The sequence below is a fragment of the Anguilla rostrata genome, chromosome 4, assembly GCF_018555375.3.
Source record: "Anguilla rostrata isolate EN2019 chromosome 4, ASM1855537v3, whole genome shotgun sequence".
NCBI classification, from domain to species: Eukaryota; Metazoa; Chordata; class Actinopteri; order Anguilliformes; family Anguillidae; genus Anguilla; species Anguilla rostrata.
Window position 1 is genome coordinate 17,952,769 of NC_057936.1, and position 22,974 is coordinate 17,975,742.

Sequence of the window (22,974 nt, forward strand, 5' to 3'; positions counted from 1 at the left end):
ACTCTTGATTAACTTGACCTTGGAACTTCAGGGAAAACTTGTCAAATGCGCAACAACCTTTAGGCTACATGCTGTATAGCCAGTGAGCACCTACTTCCTTGGCTGTTGTACAGCCAATTCAGTGTTCGCTGACTGTCAGGTAAAACATTCGTGCACCTATTGTGTGCGCCAGGGATGCAAGTTTTATCAAACTGCTTTGATGTGTGGGCTTATACATCTTTCTTACAGCTATAACTCTGTAAGCTCATACTTCTACTTTCCTGTATAACCATGCAAGAATGGAGGAGATCACAGATTTATGATTTTGTGAAACATTTTTTTTTTATTGATCAGGCGTTAGAGGCCAGGTTTGAATGTGTCCGTGTAATAGAAAACCAGTGGAACCACATGAATCAGGGAGTTACTTCTCAATAAACACAAATATGGGGGCTTCATTCCACAAATGCGGAATTAATAAAAAAAAGTGTAACAAGTTAGATCATGTACCTGTAATAAATGAGTGACAACTACAAATAATTAGTCGTTCACATGGGAGAAAAGTACATTTTACCCAAATTTCATTAGGCAAGATGGAAGCACAGTCACTGCTAAAGTGAGAAAAATTTGAAGACTCTTGCAAAAATTTGGCCATTTCAAATCACTTTCTGTTTTACTTGGTAGTGGAACTGTAATGCTAATCACTGAAGTTACAATGCTCCTTTTTGGTTTTGACTGCATCACTTGGGTTACAAATGAAAATACATTTTACCATTTTTAAATATACCAACTTTCCTATTTAAAACTTTCACAATTTTAGAGACTCTATTTTAGGTCCTTCTTCGGCCTTGACCTCAGTCACTCAAACATTCTTAGGGGGCTTCCACATAAACACATAATTCTGACAAATATTTTCTTATTCATGATATAGTAAAAGTCCTATATCAAGTCTATATATTCCCTGAATTTAGGGTTTTATAAAAGCTTTTTAAAAGCATATCTCATTTGAAGTCGGCATACTATTTCCCAGATTTGAGGTCCTTGGTGACCAATCACTCAAAACCACTTTAGGACTGATGAAGCTCAAGTACAGAAAATCATCTTTGTTAGAGCTTGGATTTTCTATGGAATAAAATCATGAAATCGTAAATTTCCCCTTCTAATCAATACCTCAGAACAGCCCACTTCCTTCAGAATCTGTACAATATAAGCAGGATTAGCACCACTGAGAACTAAAATAATTGTTTGTTCACACTTTTTATATTGGTCAATTTATTTAGCAGTTATTAAACCAAAATATACTACATATAGTTAATCAACACAGGGAGCATAATACAGGGCTTGAGGAGATGGCAGCTTTACATATTCCCTAGTTTGCTTCATTTACAGCTTATACAACAACTAGACTTTTGAGTTGCCTTTAAAATTTTATTTTTGGACTAATCCCAAATGATTTTTTTTTCCACCAGAAATATAATACATTTGCTATAACACTGTGCAATTCCCATTGTCATTCAATAGATTTCAATTTGCAGAGCAGTTGGTGTTGCATAAAGATGGGCCGACTGTTGCTCTCCTGTTTAGCCGATGCTCCATGTTGTCCACAAAGCATTCATGGCAGACAGAACTCGTTTCTATGAGTAGCGACAGTTAGGCTGATGCTTTACAGCAGGCAGTCATGGGTAATACCGGGAAAATAACTTCCCCCCCAAAATAAAACAACATTTCAAATTGCCTAAAAGTAAGAACAGATTATTTACAGTAAAGAGACCCTCTGCACTTCAATATTAGCTCAAGAAGATGTTTGTGATGAGAGAACCCCATCCAACCTTCACAATCTGTCCTCAATCTATGAAACCGGCAGCCAATGATGCAACACAAGCCAGCTGATTACCCATCACTCCTCTACATTCAGTGAAACACTTGATTGTTCTGTACTGTCCCTGAATGTCTGGGTCATTAATATAACCCTTACACAAAGACAGAATTGACAGTGATTCATCATTGGGAATGGGTACGTGTCTGGAATGTACGCAGATAAACAAAACCAGGAAAGCGTGCGGTTTGCCTCTCGTGTCAATGAAAATGGACATACAACCAACAAGGCGTCCTTCAAAATGGACATGCCCCCTCAAAACAATGAAAAAAATAATAATAATCTTAAATACAAAAACAACTTGGGAAGCAAGAAAAGAAAAAAAAACATAAATCATAAAAACTAAAAATCCCTGGATATTACTTTTGTCTAAACTCATCCACTGTACATACGGCACTATAAATCCCACATACCCACGTGTTCTCTTCTCGTTTTGCAAAGTAGCTGTTTTGGAGAGCAGCGGTTTTTCTATAACACTTGCATGTTACAGAAGGAACGGACTTCTGTGGAGTAAAAATGTGTTGTGGGCCTGGTCGATCAGAGTAACACCTAACCCAGGGTTGAGTGTGGCTTCTAGAGTACTACTCATGGAACCAGTACGATGAGTGGGAAGTCCAGGCTGGCGGCGGGGTGGGGGGGGGGTGGGGGGATGGGGGTTGGCGGGGAGGCGACTTGCAAGGTGGCGAGACTCTTGCCCCTTTGGCTCACGTCGACTTCTGCCGGTAGTGAAGAGTCAGATCCCCGCCGCTCTTCCAGATAAAATGTTTAACTGTTCTCAGGTCCATGTTGGGATCCAAAACCTTGGAAAGAGAAAGTACACCTGAAACTGGAATCTCACCACAAAACGGAACAATCTTGCAGAAAAATGACTTAACAAGAGGAACCGAAGACAAGATTTTGGACGTCTGGGGGTTTGCGCCCACCTGATCCTGGCACAGCAGCTCAATTTTTTCCTCGGCCAGCACGGCCATGTCCTCCTCCTTTTCCTGCTCTCCCGGCTTCTCGTTGTTAGAGGAGCTGGTGGTCTGCGACTCGTTGTCCAGGTTGATGATCTTCTCATAGACGTGCTCCATCACTTTCCGAACTTGCAGCATGTCGCTAGCCGAGAGACGATCCCTAAAATCAAAAATGGGAATTTGTTTGGACAGCTTTTGGAACTCATTTGGTTGCTGTTTTTATTGTAGGCAACAGAAAGTAGTCAATAAGCACAATATAAGGATAGCTTTGAACAAACTCGGTAAGAAAGGAAGGACAAAGACTTAAAACAATCAGTGCTCGGGAGAAGAAAAAAAACACATTTTGATACTTTGTTGTTATAAACTTAAAATTTAAATACTGCCAGGTTAAACAGTTTGCATTCCACTTCAATCATACTTGAAGCACTGAACCAGTGGTATCTGAGATTAATACAAGGAAACCTACTTCTTTAATGTTTTTGCCCCTGAAGAGGAGTGGGGCTGGAGGTAGAATGGGATTTTGTTAAATTTAGGCATGTTTTTCTGCAAAGAAAGAAAAAAAAAGATACGGTAAGTTTTCACAAAAATCAAGGCAATAGTCACAACAGTACTGTCCTGTGACTGCTCTGTTCAAATGACGATAATTAAACAACTAATCTGCATTCTCTGGATGGTGATAGTCTAATTAGAATAAGCAATTCATTTTTTTAAATCACCCCATTTTGGAATGTCATCACTTATGTTTACTGTGGTAATACTACATACCAAACATATCAAATATGTTTGTTTTATAAGCTTGAAATTTAGTATTTTTACAATTTTGTGCTTTGCAAAACAAATTGTATTTCACCAGATATCACTCAGAACCCAGACAGACACTTTACAATGAACGCTGGGAGCCTGAGCTCGACAAGAGTTCTCCCCATCGTCACTGAGAAAAATTAGGAGTGCAATCTTATAAAGTGGGTGCTCTGCGTAGTGTTCTGGGCATTTTACTGCAATCAGTAAAAATAATTTTAAATTTATTTTATTTTTGGCTGAATTTTTCTTCTAATTGGCCGATTGCAGCATCAATTAGGAAACAATTCAATCAATTATCATTGATAAAATATTTTTGATAACAAAAATGTTGGTTCCAAAGACTTGCCACCATGCACATGCAAATTTAAATCTACACACGTGGCACCCTGAGGCCCAGAATTGGTAAAGGGTGCTCACATCCACAGTGATGTCGATCACCCACTGCGGGACGGTCTCGTTCAGCAACATGGACTCCGTTTCTCCGCCCGAGTCCCGACACAACAACCTGCAGGAGACAATGGGAAGGCCTGAGCAGAGCGCCATCTGGCTGCCAGGGGGAACAGAACTTCAGCATCACGCGGCAATCTTTTAAAACCATACTAATAAGTACATTTAGAAAGTATAAAATTATCTCATACATTTAAACAAAACACAGAAGATATATCTGCAGTGGTTTCTATATGGGTAGGTACCTAAAAAGAGTCCTCCCTCCTGCTTCTCCAAAGATGACCGGAGTATGTGGTGGCACCTGGAAATAACCGTTTCCTTTCTGTATCCTGTTCTCCTGCTCACCGTTAACTGGTGTTCATGGAAAGAAAATGTATTTTTTATTATAAATTATGACGTGACAAGAGCCAGTAGACAGAAGGAACCTGAAATGGCTCTTAGATTACAAAACAATAGTTCTTCGCCAGACAGACCAAATATTTACGTCTGCCTTGTTATGTGACTTGGTGTCTCCAGCTTCATTCACATTTTTTCTTGGGTTCATTTAGTAAGTTAGCAACCTGCTTTTTCCACAATCCTACCTCAATGTTTAGACAAATATTCAGTTAATGAAAGCTACATGATGAATTGGAGGTTCATTTTTCAGACAACCATCCATTATCCATTTATGGACTAAACTCCCAACTTTTTTTGAAACTCTTTCCAAAGAAAGACAGCTTCCAAAAGAAAAAAGATACGAGAAGTGCGTGTTTCTCCCGATTTGGATTTGGCTGCGGGTGCCTGTCAGTTTACCGTGGTTAATCTCATTCTCTTCTTCATCCATTGGGTTGATGTGCGTCCTGGGCCAGTACTCCAGAAGAGCCTGGAGCAGCAGCCCCCCCAGATTCACTACCACAAAAGAGGACACCAGCCGTGAGCTACGGAACTGCTACGGCACCCTGTGCCCTGGTGCTACAGCGCCTCTCAAAAGCTTGCTTTTCATTGCATGTGATACAATTGCATTGTTTTGTGCAGTCACTAAAATATCTCTATATACTCAGGCATTGTATTGCTAATGGACATGAAAAGCATTACATTTTCTTTCAAATATCCCAACTACACAATATGTTCAAATTGAATCAAAGGGTGAGAGGAATCTAGAAAATCCATCTTAATTCTAACAAACAGTGTGGTTTTGATAAGTCTTTTATCTAAATGATATTGAAATTAAGTTAAACTAAATTCTATGATTGTGCCATCAAATAACAATGTAAAGGAAGTGTTGAATTATTTTGTGTTAAGGTGCCTGAAGCTTCAAACTTACATTTGGGGTCAGATCCATCTGGACTGGTGAAACCAGCATCCTTGGCAGAGACCCACGCCGCAAAACAGTCACTCTCATCCAAAGTGATTGTCAGCATCTATGAATTAGAAGACAAACAAAAAAGAAAACCCCACCCATATTCATAAGTACCCTGCACAGAATGACCCACATTGCTTTTCAGTGATTTTGCCAATTGAACTTACTTTACATGGTAACATGTAAACATTGCCAATGGGTCATGACACATCAACAGTATGCAATGCAAATTATTGACCTGGATAAACCTCAAAGGAATAGACTGGATGCAGGCTGGTACAATTTAGATACTGCAGACATTTTGTCGGTTATCATCAGTACCCAAATTGAATGGCACTGGTAAGAGCAGCTTGTCAAGATTATTTATTTTACATTAGTTGTAGAAAATATATTTTAATTGACAATCACAGTTTACAAAATCAGTAAAGACTGCTTAAAAGAGATGCCTATAAAGGCTACAACACAAGCCCATTGAAGGAAAGTGATAATATAATTAATGAGAAGCACACTGAATACACTGCTGATCCTTGACAGATTCCAAATTCAATTTTAGAAAGCTTACAGAATTCATGGGCTGAATTTTGATCCATTCCATTACTTAGCAGATGCTCTTATCCAGAGTGACTTGTAATGAAGGAGAAAATAAGTGCATTTTATGAGTACTTCTGCCAGACCTGGCAAATAGCATTCCCAGGGTAGGGAAGAGATCTGGCCAGAGTGACTCATTCTGGGTGAGTAAGCTGTTCAGAAATCATGCTGCGCAAAGCAAATCAAATTTTGGGCTGGAGCTTCACATCAGTTAGGAAACACACCCCTGTTTTAAGATCAACAGAGAACCAGTTTGGCACGTAGACCATCTTGAACCGCTTCTTAATTTCTTCATCAAACTCCACCTTCCCCAAATCTTCCACCTTGCATGCCTGGATAAGATGAAACAATAACAATATTCAAATGAAGTCAAACAATGTCATCTGACAGTAATGAGAAAGCACTGAGAAAGCAGCCAGTGGTACGCACCTTTAGAACATCCCAGTATGCCACGTTGTTGTTTGTGTCTTTGGTAAGTATGTGTCTCTTGTCATTCAGAATGTGGCACTGAATTATGCTGGCTCCACCTTAAGGACAAACATGCGTAAAACGGTCAACAAGTGCAGTGGGGGGCACGTTGCTCTCTAAATATGAATCTCCTCAAATGCTTTCCATTTCTTTCATGTGAGACTTAAAAGAATCTGGATGCTTTAATCTTCACTCTGCCCATTTTTAGTGCTGATGAACTGCTAATCTCACCATTTGTCTTAGCTTCATGAATTTACAAACACAATACAGAATCAAGGAGACTACTTATAAAATGCACATATTACATTAATATTTAAAATGGAGACATTTTCTTCTATGCTAATCTGTCTATTCTTTATCTTTTTCTTCAACCTTGTCTAGACCACATTTCTGGCTCATCACCATTTAATCTAATGGGACACAAAGCCCAAATGTTATGCACATCATTGCTTAGTTTCACAACAACTGTCACAAGTTTATAACTCACCTGATTTTTGTTTTACACCCAATTGTTACTAAAGGCCATTTATTTGAATGCGGCACTTTTCGTATATATTACAAAAAACATCAGAGAAACAGAGAATCGTCAAAGCAGCATGATTCATCTATGCTGCGTATATTAATTTCAACTTTAAATGAGTGAACACAACATGTTTTACTCATGCAGTCAAATAACATCCGAGTGTCACTCTGCAATCTCAGAAATATGGAGGAAAGCCAGCGAATATATGCAACACCTGCTGTTGCTAAATCAATGTGAAAGCTAGACAATTTGACCAGCTGTGTAGCAATGTCACAAGATCTTCGATTACTTTTCTGAACCAGACTTAGAAGGCACAAAATAGTTCTGTACAAAGAGATGTGCCGAGAGTATTTGCAATCAGTGTAGGGACAGTGTGACAGTGTGAATTTTGCCAGGACTTCGCTATTAAAGAATATGGAAACAGGAAAAAACACTAATGACCTGAAAATACCTATCAGGTGGTTTTGTTCCATTTAAAAATAGTTTTACACCTTTGCTTTTACAACAAACACAGAGGTATGTTATTATACATTGTGGGCATGTTATATTAATATAATGCTTCCCCCCTCTTTCTCTTTTTCTCTCCAATATGAAATACCAAATCATATTTATCAGTACTCATTGCTACAGGTTATGTTAATGATTTGAGAGCACGGACGAACGTGCTCTCTGCTGAATCACGTAATGAGAAACGCCACTTCTGATCCCGAGTCAGCACCACACGGGGCCTGTGACTTATTCAATGCAGACGGGCGTATTACACACACCCCCGCTGCACGGCGCGCAAACTGCTGTGTCACCGCGAGCGCTGTGAGGCAGCAGCGGGTTAGCGACGAGCTGCTGCGGCTCTCTTTACCTCCACGCCCCCCCCCAGGGAACACGGCCGAACCCAGGGCCGGCTCGCGTGTCGTTAACGGACGCCTGGACGCAGCGGCACGCCCCCCCCTCCCCCCCGCCCCCTCGCGGAGCGGCCTGCTAATGGGATCTGACGTTCAGCTGGAGCGTTCCCCGGTGAGAGGGAAAGGGCCGCGGTGGTGACGCCTCCCTCCCGTCAGAGCCGGTTAGAGGAGCTTTACCCTTGATGACTTGTTCGGGTTGCGTGCACAGAGGAGTCAGGGGGGTGCTGCAGTCGTTGTCGTAGTCGCCAGATGTTCGGAAATTGTGGATGCCCTTTAGAGACTGCGATAAATCACATTTGGGAAGACTGCATATTAAGCAGGGCTAAGTACATGCACTGATCAAAATGTATAAATAGTCCTCTGTAAGAAAATGACTGAATAACTGAACACACAAAACTCCGATTCAACAGAAATACAACCAGTTGCATTGTTTTTGAATGAAAATGGAAACTAATTGAATTCATTAACTGAATTATACCAGTAACAGCAACGATCTGTTTTTTAGCCTTTGACTATCTCAAAACAAGCAAATAAAATTATAAATACCACAGAATTTGTGAAAATACACTAACAACTACACATAATAAACTTGTGCTTCTGGCTGATCAAAGTTTTACAAGTCCAGTGTTGGGGTCAGTTACACAATTGGCTTTATAATGACCATGTGCTCAGTACTGCTCGTAGTAATTGGATAGGTCCATGTGGGAAAAAATAACAAAAAAATAATATTAATAAATATTACTCAAGTAACATTATAATAATACTGATGATCTGTCGTACCGATCTGTCATCATTTCCATCAGTCATAATAACAGCAATCCTCGTTAGCATCACCATCATCATTTTCAGCATAACGGCGCTCGTCAGGACGAGGACGCTGATGAGCGCAACGGGAGCGCTCTCTGGGGGGCTGTCAGAGATGAGTAATGCTCCGGATCGCTCAGGGCCCGTCCGAGAGCGGCCGGGGGAAGAGACGGGCCCCTCCTCCGACGGGACGCCGTCACTCCTCGGAGCGCTAAGCGGTCCGGGCAGGTGGCGGCTCCGCTCGCATCACCGCGGCGACGGGCTACGGTGGTGGCGGCCGCTGCTGCTGCTTACCCATTTGTTCACGGAGGACTTGGTGGTGGAGACCCAGATGGCCGGAGGGGGGTCGGCGGACCTGTCCAGTTCCATCTGAGATGGGACACAGAGTTCAATTCAATTAAATTCAATTTTATTTGTCTAGCGTTTTTACAGAGAACTGTCACAAAGACACTTTACAGAGTAGCAAGGCAAAAAGAGCAAACAGAGCAAACACCAGGCCTGAACCCCCAAATAGCAGGTACATAAGGTAAAAAAAACTCCCAGTGGGGAGAAAACCCTCAAACAGTGGCGAGAAAAAACTTCCAAATGGGAAGAAATCTTGGGAGGAACCCGGCTATAGAGGGAGAGCCCATCCTCCACTGGTCAGCCTGGTGTAAAGAGAAGGGGGGCTAGAGGCCGCAGTCATTGCACGTGAATATTTACCACGGCTTCTCCCTGGCGCACCTCCAACACAGTAATGATATATGGATTCTGCAAGCGGCTCAAAAAAGCCCTGACGCCTTGAGGTAAGCATGGAAGTAAAGTAAAACGTGGAAAGTGATTTGAGGATGCACTTCAGACTTTAGACAGACTGGAAGCCGCACTGTCAGTCAGCCCTCTTAAACTTTTCTACAATTCATGTCATTCTGTTTCCAGTTCCAACTGCTCACACCTCCATAGGCACCCATTACTTAAAGTCACTGAAGTAGCTCCTAAGCCAGGGGTGGGCAACTCCACTCCTGGAGAGCCGGAGCGTATGCAAGTTTGTGTTTACACCACTTACCCACGCTAAAAAAGCTAATTGGCTGTATACACCAACACCGGCACACTCGTAGACTACATCACAGCAAAACACTTCAAGACAGTCATCGGCAGTCATTTGTGTCAGATGTCAGATGGCATAGGCCCAATTGTTAGTGCTAATTAAGTAATTGAAGCCAGACGTTGACATGAAAACCAGAAACATTTATGTCACTGCCCACCTAACCCGTCGAAACATAGAGAGATGAAGCCGAAGCCGGGTGAAGGACCACAAGCTTATTTTTGTCGAATCGGGATGAACCCACAACTGCTTTCATCCCATTAACAGAGACGGATATTAGGACAGGAGCAAGCCCCCGCTCCCCCACCCAGCCTCCTCACCTTGAGAACGGGGGCCTTCTCCTCGCAGATGAGCACGCGGATGTCGGGGTTGCGCAGGTCGGTGCAGTAGATCTTGCGGTCGCGGCCCCCGGAGTAGACGTGCGTGAAGGCCTCGTTCACCTGCAGCGCCCACACCCCCTCGTCGTGCACCCTGTAGGTGGCGATGCACCGCTGCTGACCCAGCGACCAGAGGCGGATCGTCCCGTCCGAGCTGCCGGAAAGACACTGCGGGGCGCCCAACAGAAACCGCCATGAGCGGGACACTTTCAGACAAGATCCAGTCACATGGAACCTTTTCATAACAACACCTTCGAGCATCTAAGCGGGATTTTGAGTTTAATACATTTTAGGATCCAACACAGAATCATGCCTTTGCAAGAAGAGAGGTGTAAGAAACCCAGGGAAGCATATTATTCATAAATAAAATCATATAGGTTATGCAATTTACAAATATATGCCACTTCCGCCTTGAGTATGAAGTCATATTATTTCTCTGACAGTTAAACAACCACAAGAAATAAAATTGCATCCTTTCAGAACTTGTTAATGTAACAATAAAAAATTAATGAAAAACTTTCTAAATGACCCACCCCCCTCCCCAGGTCTCATGATGAAGATAATTACTGTGCACAGTACGGCATTTGAAGTGCAATTGATGTCGCAGATCAAATGACCCAACAACAATGGGAACTCTCAGATGTCTGTCCGACGCCCCGCGCCCTCCCCCAGGGTCAGCCATACCTGTGTGCCGTCTCTGTTTAGCAATAGCGACTTAACGTTGTCCGTATGTCCTTTCAGCTTCATGAGTTTTGCACAGGTTCTAGGGTCCCACACTCTCAGCACCTATCACAAAGCACAAAGGCCCACTGACAGATATGCACAATGCAAAAAATTCTACAAAATGTGCAATTCGCTTACCCTCCCTAACCCTACCCCTACCCTCCACCCCCCTCCAGTCAACAATGCAGTAACCAATGAGTTGTTGGCCAATGGGCTACTTACCTTGGGCTTAAATTGTAGAGATAAAAATGAAATAAACTATGTCAAGTGCCAATTTCCAAGAGTGATGGTACTACTTATGAGCTAGTCTCTCAGTGATTACTGCGACAGAGCCAGTTTATCATTGTGCCTCAAGGTAAATTCCTTACAGGATCAACAACCAGTCAACCACTGAGTGAGTGGATTCCACCATGGAGGACCTGACTTAGAGGTGCTTTCTATGTTAAAAGCAATTTTGAGGGATGCACTGTGTTGCACGGTCTGCAAACAGCAATGGATTATGACAACAAACCCATTAAAGATCATCAGAGAATCAAAGCTTTCCACTTTTAAGACGGTACATTTTAACAGGAAATAGCAGAAATGTATCCAAATCATCTTGAAAATATATACAGCAGATCATCTATTTTTTGGTTGGTAAACCACAGGTACAAATTACAACAACAAAGTGTTATGCCACATTGGCTCTCAGAAAAAATGATGATAACGGTATCCCTAAACAATGCAATTTACACTTAGAAAGCACTCAATACTCTATTAACCATATTCATATCCAGTTGCCTAAAAGTATTACAAGAAATCATCACACACCAGTAAATATCTCTAAACGCCTTGATCACAGATGTGCCATACAACATCTTAAGTACTCTCCCATCCTCATACTTCTCTCTCGACCCACACTAAGAGTGACAAGCGTATGTTTTATAAAGTTAAGCATGGGGAATATACAATTACACTTTTAATTTTACCAGTTGCCTTGGCCTTACTGACATGTAAACATAGGTCATCACAGAGTTTTGAAAAAAAATAAGCTCATGCAGTTTTTAATAATCGCTGGTAGAACAGTGCCAGCCGTACTGCTGCAGCAATACACTGCTGGTAACTTGCATGAATCACGCCTTCACTGTTTTAATGAGGGTGTCCAAAGCAGTATCACTGAATCACGATCGTTATGCTCATACATTTATGAACCAATAACATCAGTAAGAGGCACTTCTCAAACAGGAAATTAATTCTGCTACGAGTACATCGTATTGTAAAGCTCTTGGCGACGCTGAATAGATCTCCATCCAACACGGTATTTAAAAGAACATCACAATAAGTACATGAACAGTCCTTGAAAACGGATTTTCAGCTTTTTCGGTTCAATTGGCACTTTGGGCTCACCGAGTCAAAAAGCACCGAACAAAGAGCAAATCGGAGGTATTAAAAGTGCAAACCGACCTTTTCGGTGGAGCCAGACACAATGACCGTCCCCATCTGATTCATGGCCAGGCTGTATATGGAGTCCTTGTTGCCACTCAGCGAGGAGGCTGCGGCGGAGCAGAACAATGCAGCGGTCAGTTACAGCACGGCGCTCCCTGTGCGCCGCTGAAGGGCCGCCATTGTTCAGCGACGCGGTCCTCCACAACGTGCCACATTCACTCCCCGACTATCTGTAGGAAGTGCTCGGGGCTTTGATGTCCCTGATGCAATTTGCATGTTACGAAATGCACAGAGGAATAAAACGGGAGGGTAACCTTAGCTTGAAGCTAAGGGCATGAAGCTTAGGTTCCATCCATCCATTATCTATACCCGCTTATTCCTGGATGGGGTCGCGGGAGGTGCTGGAACCTATCCCAGCATGCATTGGGCGAGAGGCTGGAATATACCCTGGACAGTTTGCCAGTCAATCGCAGGGCATGAAACTAAGATGTGATTATGAATATCTTCTAAATGCGCTTTGAATATATTATTCCATACACTCATTGTTTTAAAAAAAATGTGTAGAATACTGCGCATAATGCACAATGACAGAGCCTTTGCTGCAGTCTAAAATCCAATTACTGTTTGGGTTTAAAGTACTACAGGCAAGCAGCATCACAGGGATTAAAGAGTTTCATTTCCCCCACAAAGAACAGGTAATAAAGAGAAGCTTTGTTCTCTAGCATATATTCTTGATGGCCTCCCATGTACAGACCATTATATAGCACTCTGCAATAGTTTCTGACTCAAAGGCAGGATTATACTCACTGGTGACAGTGTTGTTTGAGGCCGTCAGTGCTGTCAGTGTATTTACATCCCACAGAAAGATTTGTCGGTCAAGACCGGCAGAGGCCACCAGCTCCTTGTCTTTAGCATACGCTAAGGCTTTGACATAGTCCTGCACAGCAAAACATGTTCAATAAGTCAATCATTCACAACACACTACAATTCAGTCAGTTTTTTTACGTAGGAGGTTCTTCTCCTAGTTCCAAACGCTAACACAACCACAAAGTTACTCCAGGTCAATATGTTCATAAAAATACATGTACGACCTTTTCAGTTCTAAATATAAATCCTATATAAATGCAACTTAAAAATGACTGTTTCTAACAGAAAGAATATGGGACATACCCTGTGCTCTCATAGCGTTTCTCACAGTGATCTTCAGCACATACAAACCAGGCACAGACCACACTGATACTCTGTATGCCTGAGTTTGGATTCTATATCTGCTTACCTTGTGCGTTCGCAACGTTGACATGCAGAATCCCTTATGTGCATTCCAAACTTTCACAGTGGTGTCTGACGAGGCAGATATCACTGCAACGCAGACAAAGAAAACAGGGACATCAGGGGCGGCTGGGGATTCTGCGCAGCAGCAGATCTGTCATAATCTATTAATTTACCCTATAATTTCAACCAGCCCGCTGGCTGGGGTTTTCACAACCGTCAGAGTCTTTTTTTAATGAGGTGCACTGCTCTGACAGAAACGGACAAGAGCCAATGCAGGCTGGGTCCTCCACTCACATGTCTTCCCGTTGCAACACAGGACGATGTCATTGACCCAATCTGTATGATGCTCCATTGACGCTATGTATGGGTCTTGCTGCAACACAAAAGAGCCATGTTGCCAGGCATGTTCTTTACTGTGCTATAATACATGTTTGTATCATGTACCAAGCATAGCACTACAAAAGTGGTTCCTAACCAGGAAAAAAAGTTATTTGTTTGATACTCAGTATTTTTACGTATTTTTGTTCATTTTAGGCCCCGAATGATTTACATTCGCAGCATCAGAGAACATATTTTTCATGAGCTCATTTTTACATTTACTAAGACATAATACATATACATTACATTAAACATAACAACACTGTTCTACCCAGAGCTTTGGCAAGCAATAATTTACCAGTGTTACTGTGGTTCATGGCCACACTGATAACACTGTATCATATTGAATAGCTATAGAGCAAACGGCAGGTTTTACCTTGTGTTGGTTGACGCTCCATATCCTGATGATGGAGTCCCTTCCAGCAGTGAAGAGCCGGTTCAAGGCTGGGTCCAGCTGTAGTGCGTTCACCCCATTGCGATTGTACTTCTCGACCTCGTCTCTTATGACGTACGACACCTGGAGGCAAAGACTCATAACTTTGGTGTGCCTTGGGCCATGCTGCCAAAACTCTGATTTCCCTCGCCACCTGAGTAAGGCCTTGCTGGTGTCAATCAACCAAGCCTTGGAACCTCATTGGGAGTGTACAGGGGGCTTATTTCATTTGGACAGCGAAGTTATTCAGGTTCATGATGTCATGGGCAAAATCTTTCAGCTCTGAAGAAGGGTATTGCATTGAGGCTACACAGACATGTAATAGATGTGGAGGTCTTAATATTTGACCTGGTAATACAATGTACATCAACCTGCAAGAAGACAGTTTGTAGCCTCTTAAGAAAAAACCTCCCCATCAGCAATAACGTGCTCAAAAAAAGGAGTGTGACAGCATACCAATGGTAGCACATCATGACTTGTTGCATATTATATTGGATAATTCATATATGGAGAAACTCCCTACAGGCTAAGCATGCTCTGAAATAAAACAAACAATAGAAATACAATTTCATAACCCAAAATGTATTGGGGACTTAATCACTTAGCAGCTTATTAGTGTTCCTAATGACACTCAACACTGCAACATAACAACAACTTCCCACTTTGGGACACAATTTTATAATGCAGAGCTGAAATTTGGCCATCATTGTCCCTGCATGCATAATCACCTTGAAATGAGACAACTTGGGTTTAGGACAAATTACCAAAATGAAATACAAACATTAATGCAAGCAGCACCCACACTATGCTCCTTTTCCTGTTCCTGTTATATCATTATTATTATTATTCCTATTCTACATAATGACCAAAATGATTAGCCTGTCCCTGATCCTGCACCACATAGAACAGTTCTGGTAACCTGTTGGACTCTTAATGATGTAAAGCACCCAGTCCAATAAGTACTTCATATCAAATATCTTGAAGCACTTTACATAATATCATTGTGCTTACCAGTTATATTAAATCCAGCTGTCACTTTACTAACTCGATTTAAATGGGGAAATCTAAAAGTACGAATCATAGGCCTAGATGTACATATTATTTCCCTTGAATAAAACAGGGAAGAAATATCAAGGCATCATTAGGGTAAGAAATTAAAACTATACCTACATATATAATTAATTAGGTTGAACTATTTATTTTTTGCTTTTTTTGGGATGGGTTGCAGAGAGTGGCAGGCAATTTCATTAGGACACGAACAAACATTTTAATGAATTCATGGATTAAGCATTCTAGCTGAATATGAACTATGGACAATCCCATTTATGGAATAGTAAATAACAAGACAGCTGGTAAACAAGAAATCTACCAATGACATTCTGATGAAAAACATTTAAGATTTGATATTATGCATAATAATCCAAAATGAATTCACGTGTTGTAAAGTCGCGTTAAAGCATTGTACGGCATGTTCATTCAATGCTTATTGGAGGAATGAGACATGTTAGGTCCAATGAAATGTATCCAAAGCAAAGAATACCCTCAACACATTGTATCCGTTAGCAGATCTTGTACTTCCACGAAGTAAAGCCAATGTTGTCATAACTAGCTATCAAATAAAAACCAAGCCAGTTGCTTGCTAAACAAAATATACATCAACAGCATCGTTTTAGCATAACTGGCAACTTAACTGGTATAACTAGTAAAGTTTGCTAACGTTAGCGGAATGGTGTTCGATGAGGATAGCTAGCAAGCTAGCAATACAGCTAACACCTACTTTGCCGGCATGAGAATAAGCTTTTTTAAATGCCTTTTTCATGCAAGTAGATATATATATTTAAATTATTGGAGAATGCAACTTGTAAATGAAAACAATACTGCTGTGAAGCAGAGTGAACTAACTGAATCAATTCAAGACCGGCTGCACATGCAGTCCGAATCCAACAAGGGCCATGGCAGGGAATGCAAGACGATTCCTTCAGTGACAGGAATGTATAGCAATGCACTGCCCATTTTATGATGTAGATTGAAATGAAAAAAAATCACAATTTGTCTATTCAACAAGAAGTAAGAGTAAAGCGTTATTTTGCAAGCAGCAATTGCGGTTGCTCGGTTTACAGCTAGCTAGTCAGTGCTGCTGATGATTAGCCAGGCAGCAAGCTAGCCGTAGCAGGGAGGAGTGACCAGCTTTTGTCCCCTTCGCGCCACCTCATTGCTGGGCTTTACAGGGACCACTTTCTGATTCTAGGGCAATGCCAATGCATACTGTCTACGGATGAATAATGAGCAAACTATATGAAAGTCTAAATGTACACGCCACAATACTGCAAAGATTTACAATTTACCTGTACTTTTCTCCGCCCAGCAGCATTCTGCCTGTGATGAGCCGCCATCTTACATGTTGACAGCCTGACGTCACTTCCACAAAGGAACTCAAAGTAAAAAGTTCCGGAAAGCCGGCGGCAAACTGTTCATCGTTGTAGAAATTACTTTTTGGTATCCTATTTCAGCTGCTGGAAATTGTGTAGCAAGAGAAGCTATAATTCATGGTTCAGAAACTACTATGATGCACGTTTTTTATTTGCTAGATAGCCAGCTAACTATCGAACATTAATACTAAGGTTAACAATGTAGGCATAGTCTAGCTACTAGCTAGCTACCTGTTGTAGTAGGCTAATGTACAGTGGCCAGTTTGTTAGATACACCTGTTCGTTAACGAAAATAGTCTGCTCCTCCAAACAGCGAATTGTGTGGCTGGAATTCAATATAATTAGCATTCAGACATGGCGAAAAGGTTTAATTGTTGTTTGACAAAACATTAGAATGGGCACGACTTTGACCGTGGTATGACTGTTGGTGTCAGACATGGTGGTTCCAGCATCTCAGAGAAAAGCTTCCCTCCTGCGATTATCAGGCACTACAGTCTATTGAGTTCACAAAGAATGGTGCATCAATAGACAGAAAACATCCAGTGAGCGGCAGCTCAGACGGCAAAATACTTTTGTTAATTAGAGAGGTCAGAGGACAATGGACAGACTCGTTCAATCTAACAGAAAGGCCACAAATGCTCAACTAGCTCTTAACAACAGTGGAATGCCGAAGGGCATCTCTGGAAGTGGTCACTGATTGTAAGTATATAGAATACGTATATCGATAGTAAATACATAAACGAGTAAATAAAAATAATTGCACAACAGGAATGTCCTAATAATTATACTGAGTGTCCTAATAATAATTAATTACTGCTGGTCCCTATGCTGTTCCACCATCGGACATGGTGAACACTTGACAGAAGAAAATATAGTTCACAACTTTACTGGGTAGTCTCTGTATGTGTGATAATCTCCAGTACAATTTAGATACAGGCTGTAATTATGTTGTAATTATTGTCCTCCTTAAGGGCGGTAATATGTTAAGGCTGGTATGGAAGGGGAACAGGATTTTCTTGCTTTTACTCAGCAATATTGACTTAATTTCCATAAAAAAACTGAGTTAACATTAAACACATTATTTGAAATTATAGTTAAAACTCATTATGTTAAAATATTAACTAATTACAATATTAGAAGGATCTCTATCTAGGGATGATAGTGAAACAAACAGGCTCACTGAGCACAGGCAACTCGCATTACAGTATTTCTGTGCTTTAACCTGTTCATATCAAGTTTGTCATCAATGGAGCTCATGTCACCATCAATCACAGAACAAGTGATTAGTCCAACCCATTTGACAAGAGCTGAAGTTTCAAGCGGCGCAAGGCGAAGGGTTAGTGTTGAGAAGCAGGCTTTATCGGGAGGCAAGGTAGCCTATCTTCACAGGACAATGTCTGATTGACAAGCTGTGGTATAGTTTTACACCGATGACAGAAGCAGCAGGAGTGCAGAGCAAGCTGTCTGGCAAATTAACTCGAGTACAGGTGACCATGGCAAGGTTCATGATTTGGGAAATTAATTATGAAAATGTACATATTTTATTTAATATTTTCACAATCAGCTTTTCATATGAAATGTAGGCTAACTATTGCTAATCGAGTTTCAAAATACCATCGGGGAAGTTTTATTTTGCCTTCTAAAGTCAGATGTTAGTTCCTATTCACTTTAATGGGAGCTCCAATGTTTTGCTCTCAATATGTACTGGCTTAATTCCTGAGTTTCACAAGCTTAGGTTAGCTGAAGGAGTGTTTTCCTGTCTAGTTAAATATGCATGTCTATGCATAATACACCCTTCTCCCTTAAGAAGCTTGTTGGTGTGGAGCTGCAAAGTACACATGGTTGTGGGGAGGACATTTTGTTTCTGTTTTCAAGAATTTATAGTTTTGGGCTCATGGAGAGGATGGTTTGAAAAAGAAAAAAAAAAGATATTTTTTCGCAGGCCACAATGGCAGAAATACAGAAAAAAAATAGGCATTCTAAGCCACACCCCCTAAAAATGTCAGTATCAGCCACGTAACAAAAGGTAAATATTCCTTGCCTGACTCTGTCACAGAGCAGTAATAGGTTGGTAGTTAATCAGGTCAGTTGTTAGTCAGTCAGTTGTGAGTCTTTGAATGTGATTGTATGCTATAGCATTAAGATTTGCCTTCACCCCTGGACACCCCTGGTCTAGCTTGTTTATTTTCATGCACCAAATGATCACTCAGTGCCACACAAAAATAGGAGAAAAAAACCCAGCAACAGGTATGTAACTTGTATTCAGACTATCTTCCATTCTAGGTGTCAAAAAGGTAAAAAAAACACCAGACAAGTCAATCTAAAGGCTTGTGTGCCTGTTTTAATCCATGAGAATCAGAAGCAGCAGCATAGGCAGAAATATTCATATAGTTTAGCCTGCATAGAACTAGCTGGGCCAGAACCACCTACATTCGGTGGGCATTCACAATTGGGTGTGGTGACTCAGCCTGGATAAATGGGTGGGCCAGGATACAAATTAAGTGGGTGTGGCCCACCCTGGCCAACCCATCGCTGAGTGTCCATCCCTACTTCTGGAGCATGCATAGTCTGATTAACAGTTTCACCTTTGAATTTGGGAATATGTTATGAAAGGTTTTCACAAGAAAGACAAATTTAAGTAAATCTGAGAATATAAAAAAGTGGGATGACACAGGAGGGTAGAAGTGCAGCTTCTAGAGTGGAAGCTGAGAAACTCCCAAGGCCAGTTTGAAAGGTAGGTTTTGTGATCACAGTGGATAGACTACCAAAATGAAAGTAGCTATTGGGCAGCTATTCTTCCTGTAGGCATAACCAAAACATAAGTACATTCTTAACTGTCTAGTGACATGGTCTCTTGTAGTACTAAAATCAATCTTCTGGAAAAAAAACCTGAATTTTAAAGGAAAGTAGGGGGCCGTATCTCATAAAACTTCAGTTGAAGTTTATTTTTTATATTTTTAAGAACAGAAATTGTAAAAAAAAAAAAAAAAAAAACAATTAAATGCTTACTCACTAGCCCCCTTTGCGCCAGTGCAACCTCAATGACAACACCAATGATAATCACAAAATTAAAATGACTCAATTGAATTAAAGTGCGAACGTAAGGATTTAGATTTGGTCGCAGGAAGGAAAACAAGTTTATCCGACTCCATTTACTTCAAAACCTGTAACGTGGATGTTTGTGTCAATATTGGATCGCACATATATTGGGGTGTGTTGAAATAATCGGCAGCAGGACTCTGTACCCCGGAGAGCAAGACTACCTTCTGCTGCCAGGCATTCATCTAATTATTCTCTGACACTATGGCCTTCTATCCTGGCAGGTAAAGGTGCTACTCATCTGGGAATCTTGCAAATAATGTGTCTGTACCATGAAGAAGCAAATTTAACTTGAAAAATATGTTTGTCTGGATACCGAAACTAATCTATATTGGGAGCCATAAATAAGGTTACTCGTCTCCAACTAAATATCCCGGACCATATCCCCTCTATTATTTTATGAAATAGCACTAGGATCTATCTGGAACAGCTATACCAGCTGCACATCTGGCTGGTGAACCTATCAATATACCCAATGATTAACCCGTTAACAGTGTTACCACAAATGCACCCTCTGGTCAACATACATGCAAGCTACATATTTTAGATGTACTGAAAATTTTAAAAACAATTCATAACGACACAATAGGACAGTTGGTGATAACCATGGATAGACAGTTCCAACAATGCTGAAAAGTAAACATTTTATTTACAAAGCAAAACAAATAAAACATACAATCTAACTAACTAAGACAAAGAAAAGGAACACAAAAAGAGTACTGATGTTTGCCTAAGATGCTCATATGAGAAAGATAGGCATCAGGAGAACTGTTAAGCAGATTCTCCCCGTGAATGCTTCTTTGGACTTAAATGCAATCTTGAGCAAGCCTTCCACATTACATGCTTCCCTTTGTATGCTCAATTATGGTCTGTTCAAATTTGTTGATCTAATGACCAGAAAACCTAAGGTGTCACATCGGCTATCACACATTTATTCCACGAGAAAAGCTCCCCAGATGGAAAAAAAGACCATCTGCTATGCGAGAGACATCCTGAAGAGGTCAGTGCTGATACTATTGGGCAAGTCTACTGGGTTGTTTTGGTGAGTCAATGTTTCTTTACTGACCATTTGATAGTGCTACAAATCATTTGAACAGTGACTCGTGAAAAACTGCTCTGCTTTTTTTCTCAGTTTTATTGAAGAACGATAAAGAAAAAAAAACATCCACCATCACTAAAAAGCAGTTTAGTTTTTGCATATGCAAATTTATATTATAAATACAGTGTTATCCTGCATATGTGGTCACTGTTCAGATGCATAAAAAAATATGAATGACAAGAGAAACAATCACTGAGGACAAAGCTGATTCACATTGAAGTTGTACTCTATTAATTACAGTACAACAGGTTGCAGTATTTGTCTGGAGTTATCGAGCATAAACCATAAAATATCAATTTCATAACTTGTTATAACTTTCTCTATTAACTTTAACTTATTACAATTAATAAGGGGATACCCAGCCCTTTGCCCCCCTCAATTAGCAGCAGTGTAAAGATATAGACAATCATTCACACACTGACAATATGTAACTGGCCTTGTTCGTGGAGGTCTTCTGTGTTCAATGTCTTTTGTTATTTTTGTGTTCAGCTTGTGGCAATGTGTGATTCTGCTCATCAGTCATGTTTATGACGTAGCCCCATACAAGAATGCTTGCGTTTGAATGAATCGTCTTTGACCGGGATTAACCTGGAAACAGCACGTAAGTATGGCACCAGCACAGCACTCACTTTTAACACAATTTACAGCCGCAGCGTAGGCAAAAGGAATGGGGCGTTTTCAGAAATGACGGCTGACTTGGCTCCCTGTTTTTATTTCCTCTGTTACTCATTGTACCAAGCATTTTAAATACTCTCTTCATTTTCTTCTCTTTCTGATCTTGCTTGGGATGGACAGTTTTTAGAAAATTACCATGCAAGGTTTCACACAGTGCTTGAAGATACACTTTGCCTCAACCACTCTAGTCATGCATAATTTTTTTGTTTTTGTTTTGCCTGCATAATTGATACACGGTAGCCATAGAGCAGCAGGACACATCGTGCATTATTGAGATTGAGAGAATGTGATTAATTATACAATTAAATTGGGAGTTGAGGGTTATGTTTGGCATTTAGATTGGACTTTTAGACTACCCCCTATTCTGTGCACAGTGGGATCTTAAATTGGTACAGGTAGTTCATTTTTCAACTTCATGTCACATATTGTGTCCCTTTCATTGTCATGGGGCATTGTTCGCCACTTATAATTTCCTTAAATTAATTTTTGAAGTATTGCCTAGCCATGTATTGCCATTATCAAATCACTGTCATTTCTTTCAACGGTTCTAAATATTTGCATTGTCTTTTGTTTGGTTTTTATATTTTCTAGAATTACTGCCCATTGTAAGCATACTTCCCATTAACCATGGTTTTTGGCCTGACAGTAGTGTTATGACTTAGTCTAGGACATGATTAAATGCAGCCCCATCAGAATCTAAGGTTTGTTAGTAGGTGAGAGTAGGTGTTAGTAGGTGAGAGCTGTCAAAGGAACATAGATTTTACATTTCTGAACTCCAAGTTCCCTTCTTGATCTTATGTGCCCTGATAAAATGAGATTTCAAGAAAGATCCAAGCAACATAATTCAGATGTGTTTAACTGTGGCTTCAACATGAATCATTAAATAATTATTGCCTCTCCCTAAACCACCATATGGTTGCATTTTGTGTTTAGCATAATGGGTTCATTTGAACTGTGTAACACAGGTAAGCGAAATGATCAATATTGAATTTTAGGAAAGCTGCAATATACCAGAAATGGCATGCCACTTTTTAAAAATCCAGGACAGATGCCTCAGGAATATGCCTCTGTACAGAATATAATGTATTGATGTACATATCCCTAATCATTCTTTGTATTTTAAAATATGATTCAATTTGTTTTGTATATGAAATAACATTCTGTATTATGAGTAATCTTAAAACATGCGTGACTTCATTTAAAAATGTATAAATTCCACAGACATCAGCATTAAATGTTCTGAGAAACTGGAGAATCCATAGCAGATTGCTACATTAATTATTAATGTATTTTTTCTGTGTTTCTT

General features: G+C 40.6%; 1 protein-coding gene across 2 annotated transcripts; it reads right to left on the bottom strand.

Moving 5' to 3' along the window:
• Positions 1-295: 295 nt before the first annotated feature.
• wdr48a (WD repeat domain 48a) lies at positions 296-16,870 on the bottom strand. 2 transcript variants are annotated; one of them, XM_064331070.1, is made up of 19 exons: positions 16,712-16,870; positions 14,310-14,450; positions 13,850-13,928; positions 13,560-13,642; positions 13,091-13,220; positions 12,302-12,390; positions 10,820-10,921; positions 10,079-10,303; positions 8,972-9,046; positions 8,051-8,153; positions 6,413-6,510; positions 6,208-6,315; positions 5,360-5,456; positions 4,849-4,944; positions 4,302-4,407; positions 4,027-4,114; positions 3,275-3,351; positions 2,776-2,968; positions 296-2,652 (listed from the first exon to the last, which is right to left on the bottom strand). In XM_064331070.1, exons 1-19 carry the CDS (start codon positions 16,757-16,759, stop codon positions 2,557-2,559), a joined length of 2,034 nt encoding a protein of 677 aa, XP_064187140.1. In that variant the 5' UTR covers positions 16,760-16,870; the 3' UTR covers positions 296-2,556. The 2 variants fall into 2 exon arrangements, with proteins under 2 accessions (XP_064187140.1, XP_064187139.1); XM_064331069.1 differs by having other exon boundaries at positions 4,027-4,156.
• Between the last annotated feature and the right edge of the window lie 6,104 nt (positions 16,871-22,974).